Here is a 22774-nt window from a genome sequence, read left to right as displayed (position 1 = left end):
TTGGTAGATGACCTAGGACTTGTATGCTGATGTGGCATCACTTATACCATCATCTGAGCCCTTGCAGATGGTCTACATGCATCTTCGACCTATTTGGAGACCCATGAGGTTACTTGTGTGCTCTCACACCCATTGAGAGCACCACAGGTTCATTATTTGGAGAACAAGGGGCCAACCCCTTGTCCACTACTTTTGGGAGTCCTATTCATCATTATGGCACTTATGGACTTCATCAAGCTTCTTAGAAGGCCCAACGACATGTATTGTTGATCATTCGACCTCTTAAGAGGCTTATTCTTTTGTTTATGAGCTAGTTTGGTGGGCTTGTCACCAAAAGTTAGTTATTTTGCACATTATTTTTATTTTAGGGGCTAATGTAGGCCCAAGTAACTAAATCGAACTCATTAGAAGTGTATATATAGAAGTGATGAGGATTTATTTTAGCATCATCACTTAGATTGGATCATTATCTCTTGTGAGATTTTCGCTATTCCTTCTTGGTGGATGGAAATTTGGAGCATGGATGAATTTTGATGTTTGGATATATTCTCTTACATGTAAGTACTAATTTAAATGCTATTTCTTCTTTTACTTTGTCACATGCATTGATGATGAGAATTATGCTATACTAGGGCTAATTGCTGCATGCATTTACTACGAAATTGTGGAATTATGTTTCTATATAACATCTCTCTGTGTATGGGCCGTGTATGTTGAACGAATTTTCCTAGGGATAATTCTATGGTTGAATTTATCTTGATAAGCCATCTCATCTTGCAAAACAAAGTATAAAAGATTTAAGGTCATTCTCCTTCGCCCTAATGCTAATTGAAGTTGTCCTTGAAGCCTCCTTGACCTAGAAACGAAATCCATATTCATTATTCTTCTTGGTTCCAATCTCCCCAAAGGATTAGGCACTGGTCCACCATAAGGTGATCATCCTAAAAACCACTTTTCTTCACCTTCCCTTCTTCTCTCTAGGTCTAGCCACACTGGGTCACCTAGGGCATCATTTTCCTGACAAACTACCCAGAAAAACTTCGATCTCTTGGCCTCTCCTGCGCTGGTGAGTCTCCAAGGTCTCCTCCAAATTTGAGGAAATTCTGACGGTGGGATTGTGAGATATCCCAAGCCCTAGCCTTGAGACTGATTTTCGCTCTAGGTTCCCCTAGGCTAGTACCTCATAGGGATCATTTTGGCACTTTTAAGTGAAAATTCTTTCTTTGATCCCCTTCTCCTCCTCGTTTAGGTCAAAATCATCATTGGTTGCTAAACTCCCTCCTCTTGACCTAGCCTGGGGCCACTTGGTCCCGTGTGGTCCCATATCTTAATCATAGTCAACTCTTCAAAGGCCACTCGGGAAGCTAAGTTCCACAAGTATTTTAGGGATTGGGAAGCTCCTTTGCAAATCACATTCCTTTAACCTAGCCTTAAAATCCCTATCCCCTTATCCTAGAGAACCTTGTACCTTGCTTAAAAAGCAAGCAAGTCCCACTCTTGAATCTCTCCTAGGAAAGGGTCATCGAGATCACTTCACATCCATCTTCGTTGACCTATCTTATATAAGTGATTCTCTATATATTAGTTCTCCTCCCATCGGTGAAAGTCCGTAAAGAGTAGGAAGCTTTAGTTGCAGTGACAGTGGGCTTTAGCTTCATTGTTGCTCTTAACCAAGCAAGTGCCCCTCTAGGATCCTTGCTTGTTTGAGTGGTAACAGACCCTTTTTGGTCCTTTTGTTTGGGTTGGACACTGAGGTAATTATTTTTGTAATAAATTTACATTATAGGTGGTAGGATGAGTGCCTACCTGGTGGGTCTTTTGAATGAATATCCCGGTTCACGTTGGTTGCTATTATTTGTTCTAGGCTTCAAAGTTTTGACATTTGAAGCCCTTTGGGAGTCACATTTCTAGGTTAAACTGCCTCAAAAGCAAAGGTCCACTTCAAGTGCATTAAATTCCAAGAGGTTTCATGGATGAAGTTACGAAGACAATAAACCTCACCAATTGTGCCACAAAACGTAAATTTTTATATAACACTTCACAGTCTTATTTTGTACCAAACACCGCTTGTCTGTCATTTGGTTAATACATTTCTTAAAAATATAATCTGGTAACTTCTTGCGGATGGGAAGCCTATATCATCAATAAATTGTGCATGGTAAGCCAGAGTGCAAAGTGTTGAATTTTGTAGCTTTGGTCGGTCTTCATAATTAATATTTTACTCTTGATGTATCCATAATAAATATAAAGCATGTTCTTCATGCTATTGTCAAAAGAAGAAAATATATGACACATTCTTCATGTCAGTTTTGAAAAGAGAATTTGAATTTTGAAAAATATTTTTTTTGGCTACAAAGAAACCCAATTGGCCCTCCTCCTAGTCAAGTCGGCCCCATTGAAGATGCACCCATTCGGCAAGCTAATCTTCAATTTATATGAAGCATTCGACCTCCTTATCAAGTAAGATTTTCTTTCTTCTGAGGTAGAAAGAAAAGGATGAGTCTGAGGTCAAGAAGAGGATGAAATCTAAGGTATATACAAGACAAATCTGAGGACGAATTGATGACAAGGTGTAGGACTAAACTTCTGAGACAAGGAAGTTGCAGGACCAAATTTCCGAGGCAAGGAAGTTGCAGGACCGAATTTCTGAGGCAAGGAAGTTGCAGGACCGAAATTTCTGAGGCAAGGCAATAGACCTAATTCTTGACAAAGTACAGGACCAAACTTCTAAGATATGGCGGAGCAGTAGGTCCGAGTTTCTTACCCTAGCAGACTGAGTTCAGTGACAAGCTTAAGACTTGACTGGGAGGCAATGGACTAGGTTTGACCAAGTTCATTTTGTTGGTCAATTTAACCTTATGGTTGACTAGATGAATCTAGGTGTGTCTCTTGTTGAACTGAAGAATTTATCTAAGGAAAAGGTTGTTGGATTTTCCCCCCATGTGGGTTTTCCCAGGGTAAATGCGTGTCCTTGATTTGGTTGTCTCTTTATGATCCTAATGTCTATTGTTGAAGATCTTCTGTGCAGTTATTTTATGATGAAATTGAATGAATGGAAGATTAAATCAAGAAATCATAAGAAATAATTATCAGTTTAGAAGGTCTACGAAAAGTCAACATGGTATCAGAGCTATGGTAAAATAACAACCCTGAAGGAGTCATCTTTGTTTCAAGTCATTCTCTAGGGATTGCCATAGAAGCCCTAGTTTAGGAAACACACTTAAAAATGAAGCCGAGTTAACACTGGAAGCTCGGACGAAATCTCTATAAAAGAGAAGCCAAAAAAAAATTGGACTCTGTTTAGGCCGAGTTGAGGAAGAGATGCCACAATGTAATCCGTGTCCTAACAAGGGTCTGTCTCGACAATGAAAAGGAGCATAAAACTTTCTGTGTTCTATGTATAGGAAATGAGTACGAAATTTTTTCAAGCCTCAAAGCTTGTGACAAAGGATTGAGAAGACCTCAGTGCAAATTGCAAAAGACTGAAGTTTCATTTTGTATTGGAAACAATACCCTTTATTTTGAAGCCAAGTTTCATATGGCCGGAAGACCGTGATCCGTTTTTAATATTGTGATAATATGTAGTAAACGCCGAAACAAATCTTAGATACTTCACTCTATAGACAAAATAATCCTAGACAACTATTGCAGTAAGGCCAAAGTTACCTCAGGGCCACAATTACAATAGGCTGAAAGTTTGTTGTCCTAGTTAAATGTCATAGTTTGGAAGAAGAACAAATATATACAGAGATATGCCTTTAGTCGTGGCTTTACATGAAGGCTGAAAGGCATACTTCAATCTAGTTGCATAAGGCTGAAAGGTCTTAGGACTAATGATAGAGGGCCGAGTAAATGACCTCAGGAATATCCAAAATATCACCAAGTTGTTTTGGTGATTTGACTAATGCTTCATAAGACCCTGCCAAATAGAAGGAAGAATCATTGGAGCTTACCTTGTCTATGGAGAAGGATGGATTCATAATCACGAGTATTTTGGAAGATACAATATTGATATGGATATTAACAATAATACAATACACATTGTCTAAGAAGGGCTGATGTTTTAGCTTTTACGAAATTACGACAAGGATGGATTATTGAAGAGTTGTTTTGGTCACCTAGCAAGCATGACTCTCTTTCATGCAAAGTACAATTATAGGATGTTCTATGACGAATATGAAGCTTGATCTACAAGAGACCATCGAAGCTATGAATTTGCAAAATAAAATGTATGTATCAATCACTAAATTTGCTAACAATGATATTTGTTTGAGATCAGGTTCCTTTGGCACATTCTTGAAGACTATGCCTGTCAATAAGGACCAAGTATCGGTCTAGTTAAAAGTATGTAGTAAGACTTGTATCAAAGTTTCTCCTTGGAACTATTGATCTCCATTTCAATGAAGAAAACACTTAATCTTAGTAGATTGAAAAGTCACTAAATTAGCCATGGAACTGTAGGGTATTCTTGAAGAAATGACAACATTACAATTTGAATGATGGCTCAAGGAAAGATATAGACACATAGGAAAAACATGTAACCTTTACTCATGTACTGAAAGGACAAAATATGATATATCGAATTTGTGCTCTACTTTGGAAATTTTGCATTACATGTTTAGAAGCAAGATATGTCATGAACTCTACACTGCATATGATTGCTGATAGGATATTTTGAAGAATGGTATCTACTTTATGATTTATGGATGCTCAGTCTTGAAATATATTTTGCACATCAAGGGAAGAAGGGAAAAAGGGATCACTTTCACTAATACATGTTTAAAGAAATCACACTTTGATAAATAAAGTGCACTGACAGTGGAAAAGAAGTCGAGTCCCTCTTCAAGCTTAGAGATTAAAGGCTCTCTTGATAAAGTCATTTGCAGATATAGTATTGTCCAAGGATATAAATGACTAAATACATATTGGATTGATGTTTTTTGATTGAATCAGAAAATATTGATGTTGTGGAAAATCTTGCATAGATAATTGGGTGTTGACATAATGTTGAGCATAGAATGATTTGACCAAATCTCCAAGGACAATATATTGTTGTTGCTACAATGATTGTGAGGAAGACAAGTTACTTGGTTTGGAGAGATCAAGGATATTCATTGGATGAAACATCCTTGATTGATTGATGACAATAATGAAGTTCATCTCATATGTAAAGATTCTAGGGTTTTGATATTTGGATATGAAAATTGAAAATCTAGGGTTTGAAAAACCCTAGCAAGCTAAAAGGGCTTTGAATAAAGCTTTAGGGTTTATGGATAAAACCCTAAAACTATACCTAGATTAATGTTTCCACTGAAAGAAGAAACCCTAGCCTGTGCAAGAACATAATGACATCATGCTGATGATGAGAACGAGGTCGATAAAATTTGTAAGTTGGATGCAAGAGGACTAAAATTAAGAGGGAGCTGACATTTTGTTTGAATCCTTAAAAGATAAGCATTATCTTCGCTTTGATTATTGCTATTGTTGTTGTTTTACTATTAGTTAGCCTCTTGTATTTGTATCCTTTGCTTGGTTGTAATTATTCTTTCATGCCTCCTAGTGAGGGCTACAGGTACTTAGTAAAGGGTGCTAAATCTCTGACGATAGATGGAAGTAGTGGAGGAACCAAGCAAAACATGTGACAAGAGGACTTTCCTAGAATCGATAATTTGTGTTGAGAGATATTGTACTAAATGAGATTTGAGCTCAGAGGGAGAAGGTAGATAAACAAGTTTGAAGTATACCTTGATTGTGCCTAAGAGAAGTCAATGGTGACTTCCAAATGTATCTACAAGATCTAGCATGCAACAATTTGCAGTATAGACAAGTACAAAGCGAGAGTTGAGAATAGAAGGTTCTCCCAATAAGAGGGAGAGGATCATGACAAGATGTTTACTCCAGTTGTGAGGTACACTTCTAGAACTATAATCATTGCTTTGAAATTGCACCAAGTGGATGCAGAGATCGTTTTCCTCAATGAAAAGGAAGAAATATACATAGAAGGCTTTGAACTTTGAAGTACATGAGAAGAAGTTGCATGATTGAAGAAGGCGTTGTATGATCACAAGTAGACACATTGGGCTTGGTATTCTTATATTGATGGATAGCTGATAAGTCTTGGTTGATCCCATTATTATTTGTCTTTGATGGAAGTAGAAGGACTCATTTGTTAGAGGGAGCAATTGCGGCAAAAAGATTCAGAGGGAGTAGTTAGGAACCCTTATTTTAGCTTCTTGACCTCTGAGTTCAAGTTGATGAACTGTCATTGACATTGTCAGGCTAGATAACTGATATGCTAGAAAGCAACAGTGGCAGAGGGAGGAGCTAGAGTTACTAGAGCAAGATATGTTTCAATGTGAGAGGAAGCACCTAGTCAAGGTGATAGGAAAGACGTTGTGGTGATGAATCTAGTGAAGGAAGTATATCGGTTTATGAGCCAATGCATGTAGCTCAACATTTGTTGAAGTACCAACATGGTACAATTGATCATGGCATAGTCAGTTATGGTTTGAGATGTGTCAAACAATGAATTACAACTGTAGGGATTCACAAATTTAGATTGGGCAGAGAGTGCTGAAGACAGAAAGAGTTTATCAGAATATTGCTTCAATTTGGCTCCGTTATGATTTCTTGGATGAGCAGGAAGCAGACATTTATTGCACTCAGTATTGTAGAAGTTGTGTATATTGCAGTTGAGTTGACAAGTTGAGAAGTAGTATGGCTTCAGAGGCTTCTTGTAGGATTGTCTTGATCAGATGCAGGGGACAACCATGATGACAGGTTGAAGCACAGTGAGATCTAGTATTGAGAAATGGTACAAAAGGAAGCAATGTGGCTTCGGATTATGCTACAATATAGTAGTTTGTTAGAAAAGTCTCTGTCACAGGATGAAGTCTACATATACTTCAGGGACAAGCTTGGATTTGTTGAGAATGCCTCTCTTAGTGAGAGGGAGTGCTGATGAGATAGCGTCATGGACTGACATTCTCCCTGTGTCAAGTATATTGACCCTTATTAGGGAGAATTGTCCGACAGAGGACAATTATTCTCCCTGTGTCTAGTATGTTGACCCAAATGAGGAAGAATGGTCCTGGAGCATCAGGCCCCAAATTACTCAGTTAGAGAGTGGCCTTTGGAGATTCACCACTTGTCAAAGATATTGACTCGAATGATGGTAAACCAATTTGAAAATTCCTAGATCTAACAATCTTAGGAATCCTACTGAAACCAACTGAGTCTACTTCACCTAGATTGTAAATTGCATTGCAATCTTATTTCAAATTTCTTCTTGAAACATTGAAGTAAATTACTAAAGCAACCTACACCAATTAAATATGATTCTGAAACATAGAAATTGAGCAAGGAAAATAGAAACACATAGGACACAATTATCTTTGGACAATAGTCCCCGGAAAAACCCAATGCGGGAAAACCGGTGCAACAACTCCGAGGGTTTTTTATTATTAAGCAGTAGAAAATTCTGAATACGTCACTAAACACCTCACAAGATTATTCAGTTATAGAGAGAAATACTGGCAGAAGCTTTGTGAGTATTACCTCACACAATCACTAAGAAATCCTGCCTGATCCAGCCCCAAATTGATTGCCCCCCGACTTTTCTGGTTGCCTCTGCGCAGTGTCTGCGTTAGCCCAGCGTCAGCGTCAGCCCAACGTCAAGCTCTTTGGGTGCTGTGTCACTTCTCTGGCTGGTCGATCTACTACCCAGGAGATTCGATTTCTGCCTCCCGGTCTCACACCCCGGCTCCCGGCTTCTAAAAATCGAATTCCTCTGCAGATTTCAGACTCCTCTCTCTCCCTCTGCGCTGGTTCTGCGTGGCCCTTCTGGCCCTGCGTCAGGGCTTCTGGATCACTCACTGCCTCTCTCTCTCCGGAAGCTGCTATCCCTGCCCCTCAACTGCAAGAGATCTCCTCAATCGATTTTTCCTCTTGAGAACTTCTCACTTCAGAAAATTGATTTTCTCTATCTCTCTGTGTGTTTTCCAAATGACCCTCAAGCCCCTTCTTATATCTTTCTGTTGGACAACCAATGACCTAGATTAAATCATAATCAAAGGCTCAGATCGTTTTGGCTTGATCCGTGGCTTTTTCTAGAAGTTTCACCCCTGATTAGATTAATACCCATTAATACTTTAATTTTCCTAAGTTTAGACTTTAGGAACCCCATTAAAAATATTTATTATTTTAATAAAATCACTTCTGGGTGGAATTTCCTAAAACACTTTCTGGGTTCTTTGGAATACCTATGCCCAAGCCTCCCTGCAAAATTTGAGGCTTAGAGCAGATTCGATGCTACCCCAAATCAACAACCAAGACTAGTCTGGATGCCATGTGTTAGGTACCGATTTGAATTATGGTGACTGGTTGATGCTAAATGATGTACCATGTGTCTGGAGTACCGACCTGGATTATGGTGGGGATATACCATAAGTCAGAGGTACCAAGCCAAATTATGGTAACTTGTTGATGTTGTTGACTTACCATGTGTCAAAGTTGTTTGACCAAATTATGGTAATTGATTGATGCTACTGGTTTACCATGTGTCACATTTGGTTTACCTGATTGGTGATGATTTGTTATAACCTTTTCTTAGAGAAATTTGTCAACATGAGAGCATCTAGATAGTTATTATGAATACTTCCCTAGCTAAGAGGGAGTGTTGAATTTTGTAGCTATGGTTGGTCTTCATAATTAATATTTTACTCTTGATGTATTTGTAATAATATAAAACATGTTCTTCATGCTATTGTCAAAAGAAGAAAATATATGACAAGTTCTTCATGTCAGTTTTGAAAAGAGAAAATTTGAATTTTGAAAAATAATTTTGTTAGCTCCAAAGAAGCCAAGTCAGCCCTCCTACTAGTCAAGTTGGTTCCAGTGAAGAGGCACCCATTTGGCAAGCTAATCTTCTATATATATGAGGCATTCGACCTCCTTATCAAGCAAGATTTGGAACACATATAAAGTAAAATTCGATTTTCTGAGGCAGAATGAAAAGGACTAGTTTGAGGTCAAGAAGAGGATGAAATCTAAGGTTTATACAAGACAAATCTGAGGACGAATTGATGACAAGTTGCAGGACTGAACTTCTGAGGCAAGGAAGTTGCAGGACTGAAATTTCTGAGGCAAGGCAGCAGACAGAATTCTTGAGAAAGTACAGGACCAAACTTCTGAGATATGGCAGAGCAGCATGTCTGAGTTTATTGCCCTAGCAGACTGAGTTCAGTGGTAGGATTAAGACTTGACTAGGAGGCAGTGGACCAGGTTTGACCAAGTTTATTTTTATGGTCAGTTAACCTTATTGTTGACTAGATGATCTAGGTGTGTCTCTTGTTGAACTGAAGAATTTCTCTAAGGTTACTGGGTTTTCCTAGAGTAAATGCTTGTGTTCTTGATTTGGACGTCTTTTTATGATCCTAATGTCTATTGTTGAAGATCTTCTGTGTAATTACTTTATGATGAAATTGAATGAATGAAAGATTAAATTAAGAAATCATAAGAAGTAATTATCAGTTTAGAAGATCTACGAAAAATGAACATAGAGGAGCTCATTTGGAGGGGTGTTTAACTGAGTTAAGTTACCATGTTTTCATGTGCGTTTGGATTTTGGTGTTAGCTCACTTGAACGACACTGTATATTGGTCTCTATTATTTTGGATCATGAGTTTAACAACAATGTCTGCAAATGCAAAAAACTAAATCCATTATTGTCCATGAAATTTCTTCTTCAGAGTAATACATAACTTCATACATTATCTGTTGCATTTTCTGAAACTCTCCCTTTGTTGTGCAGTCGATGTGTTTGCTGCAAAAATTGAACCAAAAATTACCAGCACACTGATCAGGTACTCTAATTTTGGCTTTATTTGTTATTGTTTCACCTTTTGCGTATGCAGTTACTTATACATGTGTGTGAGAGCGAGAGGGGCTGGAGGGGGGTAAAATGAAGATGGAGTTAAGAGTAGATATAGGGTGCATTTACATTCCCTATGAGTTTTTATTGCTTTGCTCTAAATGGAAACCAATGTAAACTTTTAGACAGTTAAATTTAATTGCGCCTCTAGAGAATCTGGGACATGTGAAACGGGTTCGGAAGGCTTCTTTTGAAGGTAAACCTCCCTCTTTTTAATCGCTTGATCAATTTTCATATTAGCTTGCAAATATTTAGATATTATTTTTCCTCTCTCTCAGTTGTCTGGTTAGTATTTTTTGTCTAATTCTTTGATTTAACCTCTTTAATCCTTTTCTTTTTAACACATGATAACCAATGAGGAAGTCTGACAAAGACCTAGTACACAGTAAAGGTAGAGAAAAAGTTACTATTTTTGACTAAAAAATAAGGTTGCAGGAATCAAGGGAACTAGGATAACGCAGAAAATAATTAGAAGTTCGAACTAAAACCCCCAGGCAGAAATAATGCAAAACAGAAAGAAAGTTCACAGGCACTGTACTACAAAGGTGAGATAGCACTGAACAACAAGATGAGAAATATTATAAAATATTTCTCTTGTTAAACGTGGTAGACAATAAATATTTTAGTCACGGGCCTGCATAAATTGTGTCACCTTTGATCTACATTTACTATAATGCTCGATTTACAGAGAAAGTTAACTTCACATGAGTGATCCTGCAAACAATTTTGTCAACTAATGGACATAAATAGAATTTGATTCACTTGAACTCTCAAAAAATGGAAAGTAGCTGTCTTCTCTTGTGGAGGTGGACTTCTTGTCAACCCAAAACAACTCAATGTTCATTAAATTGTTAATAGAAAAGGGAAGTCATTCTCAGAAAAGCTGGTTTTGGGGTGTGTTGTCGCGCAGATTGACACGACAACGCTCAGACCGGGGGCTGTCACTCTGATCCCCGATCTCTCCATTTAAGCCTGTCTCCCACGGCTAAGGGGGGTAGACCCTATGATATGACGAAGACCAACTGTCGACCAGTTGGTTGGGAGACACGATATGAAAAGTACTAAAATGATTTGATTAATTTAGCAGACCAGTGCCTTAAGAGATTGTTGTTAAAATGATTACCTTTTAGATGATATAGAAACATAAACCATGAACAACGATCATTTGTCATCACAAGATATCAGCTAAAACAACAACGTTCTTATAATGACCAAAGCTCAATAACGATATCCAGTAACTGAGAATTTTGAAAAAAGATGAAAGCTTGAAACAACCACGCGATTATAAATCATTAACCAGATATGCAGCTAATCTTCAAGATAATCATTTCATGTGCAGACTCGCATAAAACAATAAATTTCGAAGATTTGAATCTCAGCAGGAGAAAAAAGAACGTGATAATTACCCGAGACAAAAAACTAAATTTGGCGAAAATTTTCCACAATTCTTTTTTTTTTTTTTTTTTTTTTTTTGGGTTATTATTTATTTATTATTTTTTTTTTTATGATTTTTTAATTAATAAAATCTTAAAAAAAATAAAAAAATTTAAAACTATTTTAAACTAAATCTAAAGCTCAAAAATTAATAAAATTAAAACTACTAAACTAAACTAAAAAACTATTAAAATCTAAAATTAAAATCTAGTAAATCTAAACTAAATGAAATGAAGGCTAAACGTAAATATCAGAAATATTAGTAATATCTAATCTACGAGGGAATCCTTTATTTTTATTTTTTATGATTTCAAAATTTAAATAAAACAAAATCTAAAAAAATAAAAAAATAAAATAAACGGAAACTTGATTTGAACTAAGCCTACAACTAAAACCTAAATCGACTATATCAACACATAAAATACAGCGCTCGACTTACCAAAAATTTAACTCATCAACGAAAAATGAAGTTACCTGGCTCGTCATACCAAAATCACGTTTTATTTTTTTTTTATTTTTTTTTATCCATGCTGTTTTCGTTTCGAAGCCCCTTTTCTTGTGCGTGGTATGTGCAGTTTGATGGCCGAAACTTGACGGCGGCAGACAACAATTGGCGTGATCTCTCACGCAGATATTAAAGCCACGCAGATGCCTCTCAGGATTTTATTTCTCAGTGAAACCCCAGGTGTATTCCAGAACTACGCTGATCCTCAAAAGTCTGGACTTAAAATTCTCATTTGTCGCTCACACGGTTAGACACCCTGCTCTCTGCATATGGAAATATAGATTCGTTGACAGCCAACGTCCTGATATCTTCCGAGTATTTCTCCGCAGGAAATGCGAGTTACAAATTGTGCAAGTGGACGCGGGTTCAACAGATTTACGCAGGTGATGGCAGCGAACAGGAGTGCGGATTGATTTATAGGCTTTGATCATACTGATGCTTACAACATTTCAAAAAAAAATATGCCTTTCCTTAAAACGCTCTCTCATATACAGTCACCTCCCCAGCAAAAGATGAAAACCAAAAACGTCAGGATCCTTTGTAACCTGCAAGATATACAACAAAGCCCGCAGATATATGCAAAATTTTGGAGTAAAGCCCTTCGAAACTAAATTAAAATTACAAAAAAAATTACAGCTCTAGAACAGCCAGATTTAGCAATAAGAACAAAAGTATTTTAAAGAACAAAAATTTCAGATTTTCACTATGAAGAACTTCAGCAAATCTCTCATGCAAATTAGGAAAAATAAACTGAATGATAGACCCAGGATCAAATCCAACTGGGCTCAGCAAAAAATGCTTGCGGGAGTTGGCTGGTTCAGCCGAGAACTTCCCCAAACGCCCACCAATCTTCTTCAGTAAGGGTTTTCTGCACAGCTCAAAACAACCATCAGTAAAGAGGGCAAAAATGTTGCTAGATCTCAAAAAGTAATGGAGATACCTGCCATTACTTCAGAAACCCTAACACCACTCAAACCCTAGCAAGTGAACAAGATACCTGTGCTCACAATACTCTACAATAAGCTATTATTAATGGCTGAAAAGTAAAATATGCAGAAAATAAAACAGCTCACAGCACTTCCAGAGAGTAACACCAGCTAGATTTGGACCCCAAAGTCTTCTTTTATTAACCAGAAAACAGATTACAAGAGAGCTTCTTCAGTACCAGACTCACAGATCCAATGATCTGAAATGACCCCTAGCACCCTACTTAAAGGAAATGATCCCAACGGCTAGTTCGAGTGATCCATGTTGAAATGATCTCGACCGTCGATGAGGATCAAGACATCTCTTAATCTCATCCGTCAAAATTGTTAACTTATTATTAAAAATAATATTTTGCATGCATTCACTCAAAATATTATTATTTTATTATTTAGGGTTTTTGCTTTATTTTATAATTTTTTATTTATTTCATTTTTTAATTTTTATTTATTTTATTATTTTATTTATTTTCTTAAATGGATCATCGAACTAAGCCTTTGGAAACATCACCTAAGACCTAGGACTTAGGACTCATGAGGGGATTTAAAACATTTTCCAACCCTCAAGACACATTACATCATGACTTTTACAATTTACATCTTAAGGGGGAAAACCCCTTTATCATAGACCCTCATAAATCACCCAGTTTCTGCGACACAACTATAATCTAGCAGATTAACACACTAGGATTCTCCTAAAGTTCTAATAACAAAATGCATCCCGGCTTTGGGGTCAGGCTGAAGGAAAACTCTGCCGATCATAGATCGGTGAGACGAAAAACCTTCCGGGACGTAGATTATCATTAGAAAGTTAGGTCCACCTACGCAATCTTACATAAATGACTAATATATGCTAAGATTATTTACAATTCATACATGCAGACTGGGTTTACAATTAAAATGATCAAGCTGCTGATGACTGCAGGCTGGCACGGACACGTCGTTCAGGTGCTACCCCTTTCTGCCAAGAAAAGAGGGGGTGTACTGCATGGGTAGTTGACCGGTAGTGGTCAACATCTGGCTCTACTTGGGGACACGTTGCTGCACTGTAGGAATGTGAGAATCCAGAATCTGCATCCACGCAACACACAACAAAATATAAGTAGCGTCCATCCCAAAAATCATCATATACATTAAGCACAGGAAAGATAAAAGCTCTTCATTTATTAACTATCTAGTAACATGAAAAGTGAATCTAATCCTAAAACAGAAATGAAATGTTGAAAAGACAATGAGTAGGGATAGAAATACAATACAAAGGATGCCCCGTGGCATCAGATGTGTTCAATATAGTGTATACTGAGCATTTGCCTGCTTTCAGGCAAATCTGTCGGCTGCTTGTCGGATGTGCCATGTCCAATTCTGCATATGGTAGGACTTTTTCCTATCCGAAAATCAAGTTGCTCACGGCCGTTTGATGCATCAAATCTTCTTCTCATTTTCTTTCTCTTGCACTTTTTCTTTGTGGCAGGTTGTATTACTGATGACATGTAACTTTCTGTTTCAAAGCTATCAGATGAAGTATGCGTGATATGTCTTTCTTTATCCTGCATCTGATCCTTATCATTTTTAAGTCTATCTGGATCACCTTCAATTAACCACCTTTCAATCGAACCAATGACCTCCTCATAATAAGATGGAGCTTGTTGCAACAAATGAGAAGGCTCCTGATCTATTAATGTCTCCTGGTTTCTCTCATCCTCTGACCATTGTTGAAACTTTTGAACCTGTATTTTAATGGCATCTATCTGACTAGAGTGTTCAACCTTTATAGCACTGATTTGCTTGGCATGGTCTTCTTCCATATCTTTTATTACTTTATTGTTCTTTTCCTTTATATTCATCAAGCAATACTGCATGGAGTTTATTTCTTCTTTATGATTTGCTTGCATGGTAGCTAACTGATTATTATGATTGAACGTCATGATAGTCATTTCTTCATCCATAGTTAATAACTTGGTCTACATAGAATTAATTTCCCTATCATGATCAGCTTTCATGGTCGTCATATTTTCCTCGCCTGACATCTTGCTTTGCATGAATCTAATTTCTGTGTCATGATTAATCTTCATGACCTCAATTTCTTTAGCATGCTGATTTTGCACAATCTCTATCTCCCTATTATGTTTTTCAAGGTGTGTGCATAAAGTTTTCACATCATTGACATAATTATTTTGATTGCTCTCCATATTTTTCACCAGCAGCATTAGTTCTTGTATAATTTGCTTTTGCTCTTCCTTTTCATTGTCATTCGTCCCTGATTTTCCACTATCATGGACTTGATCTGCAATAGTATTGGTGGATGACACATTCTGATCTTGAAATATTTCTTCAAAAGCTGGACCTTTAATAGGATTACTTTCTTTCTTTTGCACAATTCTAGAGGCAGAAGGCAAGCTGTTTGGATAACCATATCTATCTTTAAAAGCATTGACAATGTCTTGTAAAGAAGTGAAAGAATCCTTAGGAAAATTGTTAAACCAATTCAAAGCATCACCCTCTAAAGAAAAGACAAAAAGACGCATCTTGATATCTTCATGATTAAACTGAGGGGGTCTACAATATATGATCATTATGCGAGTAAACAAGCCTAGATGCCTTCTAACAGCGATTGAATCACCACCCGAAAAAATAGGTAATTTAGAAATGGCCTCCTCCGGAAAATCATGGCGACGGTCAGTAAAACGACATGGTTTAAATGAATAATCCATGATGAATAATAAGGGATCAGATGGATGATAGAACGAGATCTCTGCTCAAGAAAATCAATAGATGAAAGGAGTGGAGTCGCCACTTGAACAATGAATCTGATTCTGAGATCCAGAAAACAACCAACAAGCAGATATGAGGAAGACTTCTTGTCTGGGAAAAATAAGAAAATGGAGTCGCCACCCAAACAAGAAACAAAACGAAGAGAAGTTGCTGATATGACGAAAGATAAGATCCAAATGATGCCAAAAAAATGTTGAATCTGCCAGCTCAAATGAGAGATGAGAAAGATGAAAGATGATGATAAATGTCGAATAAACCAAGGACAGAAAAAACTCTGTCCCCGGCAACGACGCCAAAAAATGTTGTCGCGCAGATTGACACGACAACGCTCAGACCGGGGGCTGTCACTCTGATCCCCGATCTCTCCGTTTAAGCCTGTCTCCCGCGGCTAAGGGGGGTAGACCCTATGATATGACGAAGACCAACTGTCGACCAGTTGGTTGGGAGACACGATATGAAAAGCACTAAAAGGATTTGATTAATTTAGCAGACCAGTGCCTTAAGAGATTGTTGTTAAAACGATTACCTTTTAGATGATATAGAAACATAAACCATGAACAACGATCATTTGTCATCACAAGATATCAGCTAAAACAACAACGTTCTTATAATGACCAAAGCTCAATAACGATATCCAGTAACTGAGAATTTTGAAAAAAGATGAAAGCTTGAAACAACCACGCAATTATAAATCATTAACCAGATATGCAACTAATCTTCAAGATAATCATTTCATGTGCATACTCGCATAAAACAATAAATTTCGAAGATTTGAATCTCAGCAGGAGAAAAAAGAACGTGATAATTACCCGAGACAAAAAACTAAATTTGGCGAAAATTTTCCACAATTATTTTTTGGGTTATTATTTTTTTTTATTTTTATTTTTTTATGATTTTTTAATTAATAAAATAAAAAAAAATTAAAAAAATTTAGAACTATTTTAAACTAAATCTAAAGCTCAAAAATTAATAAAATTAAAACTACTAAACTAAACTAAAAAACTATTAAAATCTAAAATTAAAATCTACTAAATCTAAACTAAATGAAATGAAGGCTAAACGTAAATATCAGAAATATTAGTAATATCTAATTTAAGAGGGAATCCTTTATTTTTATTTTTTATGATTTCAAAATTTAAATAAAACAAAATCTAAAAAAATAAAAAAATAAAATAAATGAAAACTTGATTTGAACTAAGCCTACAGCTAAAACCTAAATCGACTATATCAACACATAAAATACAGCGCTCGACTTACCAAAAATTTAACTCATCAACGAAAAATGCAGTTACCTGGCTCGTCATACCAAAATCACGTTTTTTTTTTACCCACGTTGTTTTCGTTTCGAAGCCCCTTTTCCTGTGCGTGGCATGTGCAGTTTGATGGCCGAAACTTGACGACGGCAGACAACAATTGGCGTGATCTCTCACGCAGATATTAAAGCCACGCAGATGCCTCTCAGGATTTTATTTCTCAGTGAAACCCCAGGTGTATTCGAGAACTACGCTGATCCTCAAAAGTCTGGACTTAAAATTCTCATTTGTCGCTCACGCGGTTAGACACCCTGCTCTCTGCATATGGATATATAGATTCGTTGACAGCCAACGTCCTGATATCTTCCGAGTATTTCTCCGCAGGAAATGCGAGTTACAAATTGTGCAAGTGGACGCGGGTTCAGCAGATTTACGCAGGTGATGGCAGCGAACAGGAGTGCGGATTGATTTATAGGCTTTGATCATACTGATGCTTATAGCATTTCAAAAAAATATGCCTTTCCTTAAAATGCTCTCTCATATACAGTCACCTCCCCAGCAAAAGATGAAAACCAAAAACGTCAGGATTCTTTGTAACCTGCAAGATATACAACAAAGCCCGCAGATATATGCAAAATTTTGGAGTAAAGCCCTTCGAAACTAAATTAAAATTACAAAAAAAATTACAGCTCTAGAACAGCCAGATTTAGCAATAAGAACAAAAGTATTTTAAAGAACAAAAATTTCAGATTTTCACTATGAAGAACTTCAGAAAATCTCTCATGCAAATTAGGAAAAATAAACTGAATGATAGACCCAGGATCAAATCCAACTGGGCTCAGCAAAAAATGCTTGCGGGAGTTGGCTGGTTCAGCCGAGAACTTCCCCAAACGCCCACCAATCTTCTTTAGTAAGGGTTTTCTGCACAGCTCAAAACAACCATCAGTAAAGAGGGCAAAAATGCTGCTAGATCTCAAAAAGTAATGGAGATACCTGCCATTACTTCAGAAACCCTAACACCACTCAAACCCTAGCAAGTGAACAAGATACCTGTGCTCACAATACTCTACAATAAGCTATTATTAATGGCTGAAAAGTAAAATATGGAGAAAATAAAACAGCTCACAGCACTTCCAGAGAGTAACACCAGCTAGATTTGGACCCCAAAGTCTCTTTTATTAACCAGAAAACAGATTACAAGAGAGCTTCTTCAGTACCAGACTCATAGATCCAATGATCTGAAATGACCCCTAGCACCCTACTTAAAGGAAATGATCCCAACGGCTAGTTCGAGTGATCCATGTCGAAATGATCTCGACCGTCGATGAGGATCAAGACATCTCTTAATCTCATCCATCGAAATTGTTAACTTATTATTAAAAATAATATTTTGCATGCATTCACTCAAAATATTATTATTTTATTATTTAGGGTTTTTGCTTTATTTTATAATTTTTTATTTATTTCATTTTTTAATTTTTATTTATTTTATTATTTTATTTATTTTCTTAAATGGATCATCGAACTAAGCCTTTGGAAACATCACCTAGGACCTAGGACTTAGGACTCATGAGGGGATTTAAAACATTTTCCAACCCTCAAGACACATTACATCATGACTTTTACAATTTACATCTTAAGGGGGAAAACCCCTTTATCATAGACCCTCATAAATCACCCAGTTTCTGCGACACAACTATAATCTAGCAGATTAACACACTAGGATTCTCCTAAAGTTCTAATAACAAAATGCATCTCGGCTTTGGGGTCAGGCTGAAGGAAAACTCTGCCGATCATAGATCGGTGAGACGAAAAACCTTCTGGGACGTAGATTATCATTAGAAAGTTAGGTCCACCTAGGCAATTTTACATAAACGACTCATATCTGCTAAGATTATTTACAATTCATACATGCAGACTGGGTTTACAATTAAAATGATCAAGCTGCTGATGACTGCAGGCTGGCACGGACACGTCGTTCAGGTGCTACCCCTTTCTGCCAAGAAAAGAGGGGGTGTACTGCATGGGTAGTTGAACGGTAGTGGTCAACAGGGTGCAAGTACCTGGGTTGATGTGATATCATCCTCCTCCATTCTGGTACTAACATCAATCAGAGGTGCTTGTGCTTGTGTTTTTTGTGGGTCCCAATTGCTTGTGGGTGTGGTCTTTATGATGCCTTCTAAAGTAACCTTACTATCCCTTGATGCGACAACTGTGCCTTTAATCCACACGGATATTACTACTAGCCCTCGTGTAAAAAATAAAGCACAAATACAAATCAAGATGAATGTATGTATTATTCTCACATTGACAACAAATTTGAGAAAGAAATCATTATGAAGTACTACACACACCGAAGCTTTGTTAATCCAAAATTGGCTTTGGTGTGAGTCCTGGAATGGAATCTTTGTCATTCTTGGAAAGACTGGTTTTGGTGTGTAAGTACCTAGGTTGATGCAATATTATCCTCCCTCATGCTGGTACTGACATTGGTTAGAGGTGCTTGTGTTCTTTGGGTGGTTCCATTGATCCATTAGATGATCATCCAACTGTAAATACAACACCAAAACAACCCTTATCTTCTTTGATTACAATGTTAAATCACTGAACATAATCATCGTTAACTTATGTCAAATCAATAATATATATATATATATATATAGTTGGACAGTACAAACCATGAGGGACATAGATGGCTGAAATCAAATTTGCAATTTACACAGGTATTGGACAGCTGAAAACTTCATTTGTATACACAATATGAAATTCATGTACGTACCATAGTCTTATCACAATGCTAGTTTCCTCATGAACCTTAGTGAATTACTTCAAGAAGACAAGTGCAAAGAGGAGAATATATTGATGATAATGAAAGTACTCTCTCCTTCCTCTATATATATGAGAGGCAATGGAGTCCAACCTAACATGTGGGCCTGTGCCCTTACAAGTAACCTACAATGACACATGTAGGGTCACACATGTGGAGTGCTACACTCCAAGGATACACATCAAGCTCCAGGGCGACATCATCCACAATCAAGGCTTCAAATGCAAGGGCACTCCACGATATGTGTCTAATGCACCTCCTACAAATCTTCAATGATTCCATCAATGATCCATATTGGATCATTATATTGTTTGTCATCCATCTCAATGCTTTAAGAGTGGAAAAAGTGGAGGAATCAGCTCACAGGACTTTTTTTACTTGTAGGAACCAGTTTGGCAAACAGGGGTTTGAAACATTCTTAGAGGATTTTGAGTCATCAAACGCCCTTTTTTGGGGGTAAAACTGTTGCTTTAGTACCACACCTTTTTTTCCTATTCTACACACTGAGACCTTTCCAACGATGCAAGAATCGCCTCAATGGGAGTTCATATGCAAAAGTTATGCCACTCAGAAGCTGACCTTCTTGTTTTGACCACCATAATTTGAGAGGATGGCACACCAACCCCCATAACTCAGAAAAAGGGCTAGCCATGCGACTATGATAAAGAAGGCTCTATAAGAGTCCATATTGTAACTTTGGTTAAGAGTTGAGGGAGTCAAATCAAACCACTAGTAGGCTATTTGGTTGTGTTATAACTGTGCCACTTGAAGGGAAAAGGGTTCCATTCTTTTTGAGTGCATTTGTTCCATAGACGAGCAATGTAGCCGAGAGGGATTAGGAGAGAGCACACAGAGAGGATTTGTGAAATTTAGTATCCCACGAGCCACAAACTTTACTTCTTTGTACTCGCAACCATTTTCTATTTAAAGAAAGAGAACATAGCGACCTCACCTTCTAGCCGGGTTTTCTCTTGAAAGGGTTTCCTAGGATATATTGTTAGGTCCTTGATACCTACCAAAAGTGGGTGACGCCATAGGAGAAATTTTCTCCTAGTCTTTTCTTTAGTCGACAGCCAGCAGCCCTTGACAACCACTAGTATAGCCGATGTATTGTGCGATTTGATCTCTGCTCCCTAAACTAGTCATCTGTCCCCTCACCCATCTATAAAGAGCATATGTTTGAAATTGGGCAATCCAATCCTAAAGTTATGTTTTTCATTGTGCAATCGGGTGCTTGTGCTTGTTTTGCCTTGGGCATATTGGGCGTGGGTTATTGGGTGACTTGGAAGGAGGAAGAGTTTTGATTGTAGTTTTGTTCCCTCACCTTAAATGGGGGGGTTAATCCTCAATCCTAGTCTTGTGGGATCTCCCCTATTGGCTTATGGCTTTAGGAAAGGCACTACTTGGGAAACCCTAATTTTGGTAGCGTGGTCCTGTTTTCCCATTTCACACTTTACACTCCCCTCCTCACATTACAATCCCTATTTCATCATACAAGCACTTTTCATGCCCCCTCCCCTTGTCCACATGTCTGGGTCGGGCCTGACATTGTTGCCCCAGAGGTTGATGCAATTAAAAGAACGTTAAAAGCATATCATGGCCACAAGCAAGAAACAAAAGAAAAGAATATCATAAAATGCAAAAGATGGCCCGAACATTTAATATAGCACGTGGGCAAACGCAAAACATGAGCTTTACCCCTTCATCATCGCCATCACCCTGGTACATAGGACCCTTGAGTGCCGCACACATCATTAAGGAACACATGCACGTCCCAATCCCTAGTGGGCAATGAACTGCCCCACCTTAAGGGGGTAATAATTGCTGCATATCTCTCACATCATGCTCTTATTTCTTAGAGCTCCGAGCAGTAATCCAAAGAAAAAATCATAAAAAGGCAAAAGGAAAATAATGAATGGTGGAAAAACGAAGGCTGGGGTAACTCATGTATCTACGATTGCTCCCTTCTACATCTACACACCAAAATATGTTGACATCCCTCATCATTGCCATCCTTGAACCCATGGCATTTGGCTTTGAGACCCCTGTTTCCCTATCCATCTTATCATTATTCACATGACCCCTATCAAGTAAAGGATGTACCTTGGACCTATCTTTCCCCTTAGGGGCTGGGAACACCTAAGAGAGTTGTTTATTAGCCACTCCTACCTAGGGAGGTAACACTTTTACAAGTTTAAAACCCCAAATTTGGAAGGGAAGCTCAATATGAAGTCTCAATGTGCGCTTGATTAACAAGCTTGATTCACTTAGATGCACTAATGAATTATTGTAATTTGTACCTAATGGTGAGGAAGCGCATTGGATCTTATATGTAATTTGCAGGTGGTTTCATCATGGACTGGGTAACTTAATGGGGCCCAATCCCACCAAAGGATCATATTGACACTCCTAGGGGATGCGTTGAGAGCCATGGGACTCCATCATGTGTTACAACATCATTTCATGCCATGGGCACCTTCAACACCCTCAAAAGTCTGCTCATTGTCCCATATTATTCGCAAGATGATGCACTTGGACTAGTGTGCCCTGATCAACTTAACATATTATGGCAACCAATCCAAGGCCCAAAGGAGGTTTGTCTCACCTTTGAGACGTGGGAGGGCAAGTACCATCGTCAAAGCCTTAATCATTGGAGCAGTATAGGTTTTTCTATCATTAGGAGACCCATGAGACCAGTGACTTGCATGGAGACTAAAGGGCCATCTGTTAGTTTTTGATGGTTTGGTAGCATCGGATAGGTGTTCTAGTCTTGACTTTGGTCAGAGAGGCTAAGGAACACTAGAACCCAAAAAATGTTTCAAGAGAAAACACCTAGAGATGGCTCAATTAAGTTAATTAGTCAATAATTAAATATTTCCTAAGTCTAACTTAGGAAAAGTGATTAATTAACAAGAATTAATTGAGAAAGGTGAGATTTCTCTAGAAACTCACATGGATCGAGTTAGGAATGATATTAGCCGTTGATGAGAATTTAATCATGGTTGTTGGTGAGCCAACGAGAGTTTATAAGGGGAGGTCAATGGGGTTGGAGCTAGATACACTTGAGAT

General features: G+C 37.7%; 1 protein-coding gene across 2 annotated transcripts in view; it reads left to right on the top strand.

The window, feature by feature from the left end:
* LOC149244243 (tRNA-specific adenosine deaminase TAD3-like) overlaps positions 1–22774 on the top strand; it is a 402166-nt gene that overhangs the window by 34471 nt on the left and 344921 nt on the right. For both annotated transcript variants that reach the window (XM_089374770.1, XM_089374769.1), the window contains exons 2-3: positions 9812–9863; positions 10057–10127. In XM_089374770.1, the coding sequence (XP_089230896.1) occupies positions 9812–9863; positions 10057–10127 (123 nt within the window). The remainder of the gene's footprint in view (positions 1–9811; positions 9864–10056; positions 10128–22774) is intronic.

The sequence above is a fragment of the Pinus tabuliformis genome, chromosome 8 (assembly GCF_031772625.1).
Source record: "Pinus tabuliformis cultivar Carrire ecotype Pingquan chromosome 8, CPIR1, whole genome shotgun sequence".
NCBI classification, from domain to species: domain Eukaryota; kingdom Viridiplantae; phylum Streptophyta; class Pinopsida; order Pinales; family Pinaceae; genus Pinus; species Pinus tabuliformis.
Note: the sequence above shows the minus strand (reverse complement) of the source record. Positions and strands in the feature narration are given on the sequence as shown.